At 34.0% G+C, this 2624-nt stretch overlaps 1 protein-coding gene across 1 annotated transcript; it reads right to left on the reverse strand.

Annotated features, from left to right (window-relative positions):
* Positions 1-1501: 1501 nt before the first annotated feature.
* On the reverse strand, positions 1502-2327 carry LOC145294247 (histone H1.0-B-like). The gene has a single exon (XM_080141348.1). It carries the CDS (start codon positions 2243-2245, stop codon positions 1712-1714), a length of 534 nt encoding a protein of 177 aa, XP_079997474.1. The 5' UTR covers positions 2246-2327; the 3' UTR covers positions 1502-1711.
* Between the last annotated feature and the right edge of the window lie 297 nt (positions 2328-2624).

The raw sequence follows: 2624 nt of genomic DNA on the forward strand, positions 1-2624 counted from the left end.
TGAATGAGGATTAAAAACAGATTATATGGGCATACACTACGAACACCTCACTCAATATACTACCGAAAGTTAATTGAGGCAAACAACCTTTAGTCAAATGGAAAATACTTCGAAAGTAAAACATGTAATTCATTAACTTCACCCTGTTATCTATGCTAAGCGGAGAAACAAGATTAGTTTTAAGGACCGTGAAAAATTATTAAAAAGTAGAATCGGCTATAAGCTGCAAACACTTTGGAGGCTATGCTTTAAATAAGATGTAAACAAACGAATAGGGGGTCCTCTCATACCAGTAATACTACAAATCATAGCCTCTTACTCCCAATATATATCTATATATTTAAATGTATGTTTGTATGTCTGCCTAAAACATTCGATAGAGGCGACAGATCAAGAGATCAGTATCGTTTTGAACTCGACCCTTCGGACGATAAATATCGAAAAATGAGCTAAAAACAATACCTTTGCCTTTAACTGGGCACTTTTCTAGAAGGAGGGGGGTCGTTTGGGGGGATATTTTCAAATAGTCATACCCTTTTTTGATTGACTAGCCTTAATTTAAACTGTTGATGGACGCAACGGCAAAGACGTCACTTTTCACATTTTCTTCCTTCGAAAATATGGGGGAAAAAAAAGCTTGGAAAATGGAGTATGAAAAATAAAATGGTTAAAGTTGAAATTCAAGCTTAAGTCCTGCGTCAGAGTCAAAGTAAAAAATTCCGATAAAATACTCCATCAGAAATACAGTAAAAACGGTTTTCTGTATGAAATAGTTGGATGAAAGTTTTCACCGTATTCTGTAGTACTGAAAAAAAAAAAAATGAAATATAAATTGAATTACACCATGCATAAATAAAAAGATAAAAATTTGTTTAAAAAAAAAAAAATTATGTCTGGATGAACGAAATATTTACAAATGAACAGGGATAGGGGTGTCAGAAATTTCGTGGAAAATATTGAATAAGTCCACCCCGTCTTTCCAAACTTAGAACTCGTCAAAAAATGTAATTCAAGGCCTATTTTTTTTTTTTCAATTAAAAGAGCAAGGACCAAGGTTTCCTTAAAGAAAAAAGGTTTTTAAACTTAGAACTTTACAGGTAAATTTCTAAAACAAAGAAAACACTACTTTTGTTTTCAATTTGAATATATTATTTGACCTTTTCTCTTCAATTTGTGATATATAAAACTTTGAGTAAATTAATTATTTGAAAATGAGGGGCGTGAATTTAAGAACGACGTTTGTCTAAAATATATTCGGTTTATTGGAAAGAGCATAAAATTTCACATTGACCCTAAAAATATGGTAAAAATAGAATCAATATAAGAATTGATAGATTTTTAAATTTTAAAAGTTGAAAAAATATTGAGTTCCTAAAATTCATTACCGTTTAAGATAAAAATATTTATTACTTTTAAAACTTTAGTTTATTTTGGAAGTATAATCCAAAAAGAAACCCCACTTTTCAAAGAAAAATTACGATTTTTTTATATTTTATTCGCAGTTTCGTGTTAGGGGTGTCAAAAAATTCCTACAAACATTCTGATACACCTAGAACATGGATGCTTAAAAAGGCTGAAATCATGAAAGTCTTTAAATGTCTATTTTAAACATCCGAACGTGGATTTAAAAAATAAAATAAAGAGTTCGATGAATGAAACGAAAAATATTTACAAGTCTTTTGTATAATTTTTTATAAGGTCATTTTACCGTTTAAGCCCTTTTACTTTTCGAATTTTTTGCTGCTTTAGGCTTTTTGACCTTTGCAACTTTTTTGGCGGCGGGTTTTGCTTTCTTTGGGTTTTTTGCCTTTTTAGAGGGTTTTGGTTTGGCGGTTTTTGGCTTTTTCGCCTTAATCTTCTTTAGAATCTTCTTGGTCGCCTTGGCTTTTTTCGGAGATTTCGCTTTCTTCACAATTTTCTTGGAGGGTTTCTTAGTTTTCTTTTCAGACTTCTTTTCTCCCAACCTGAAAGAACCTGAAGCTCCAGTACCCTTACAGTGTTCCAACACACCACTTGCAACAGCTCTCTTCAGGGCAAGTTTCAGTTGGGCACCGGCTACTTTGTCATCGTTAACTTTGTAGTTTTTCACGATGTATTTTGCGATCGCCTGGCGAGAAGATCCTTTCTTTTCTTTCAAAGAGGCGATTGCTGCCGTGATCATTTGTTGGTAAGATGGATGAGAAGCGTGCTTCTTTGAGGTCTTTTTCGCTTTTGCAGGGGCTGGAGCATTTCCGGTATTGGCCATTATAGTGATGAGAGTTTAGAAATGCGGAGCAGCGTAACGACGAGATATGTTCGGCAGCTGAGAGAAAACCTGTTTAGCTGTGCTCGCCCATCCTCTCTATTTATACACAACGCGCGGACGTAGTAGTAGACATGCAACAAAACTGACGCTCTCACAACAAAATGGCAGCTGTTCAACGCCATATGTGTTTCTTCTCTACACATTTATCGCTCAATAAGGTGTCGTCTTTTTACCAAAACCTTTATTTAACCATTTCACATTAATCTTAGCACATTAGTCTACAATCCCTAAAAAGAATTATAGCCACGAACATTTTCTCTGATTTGTTATTTCAATCAATAGGATGTCGTGTCGGTTCATCGAAATTAGGGTGGCCTTC

The sequence above is a fragment of the Euprymna scolopes genome, chromosome 15 (assembly GCF_053919585.1).
Source record: "Euprymna scolopes isolate OS-2025 chromosome 15, ASM5391958v1, whole genome shotgun sequence".
NCBI lineage: Eukaryota > Metazoa > Mollusca > Cephalopoda > Sepiida > Sepiolidae > Euprymna > Euprymna scolopes.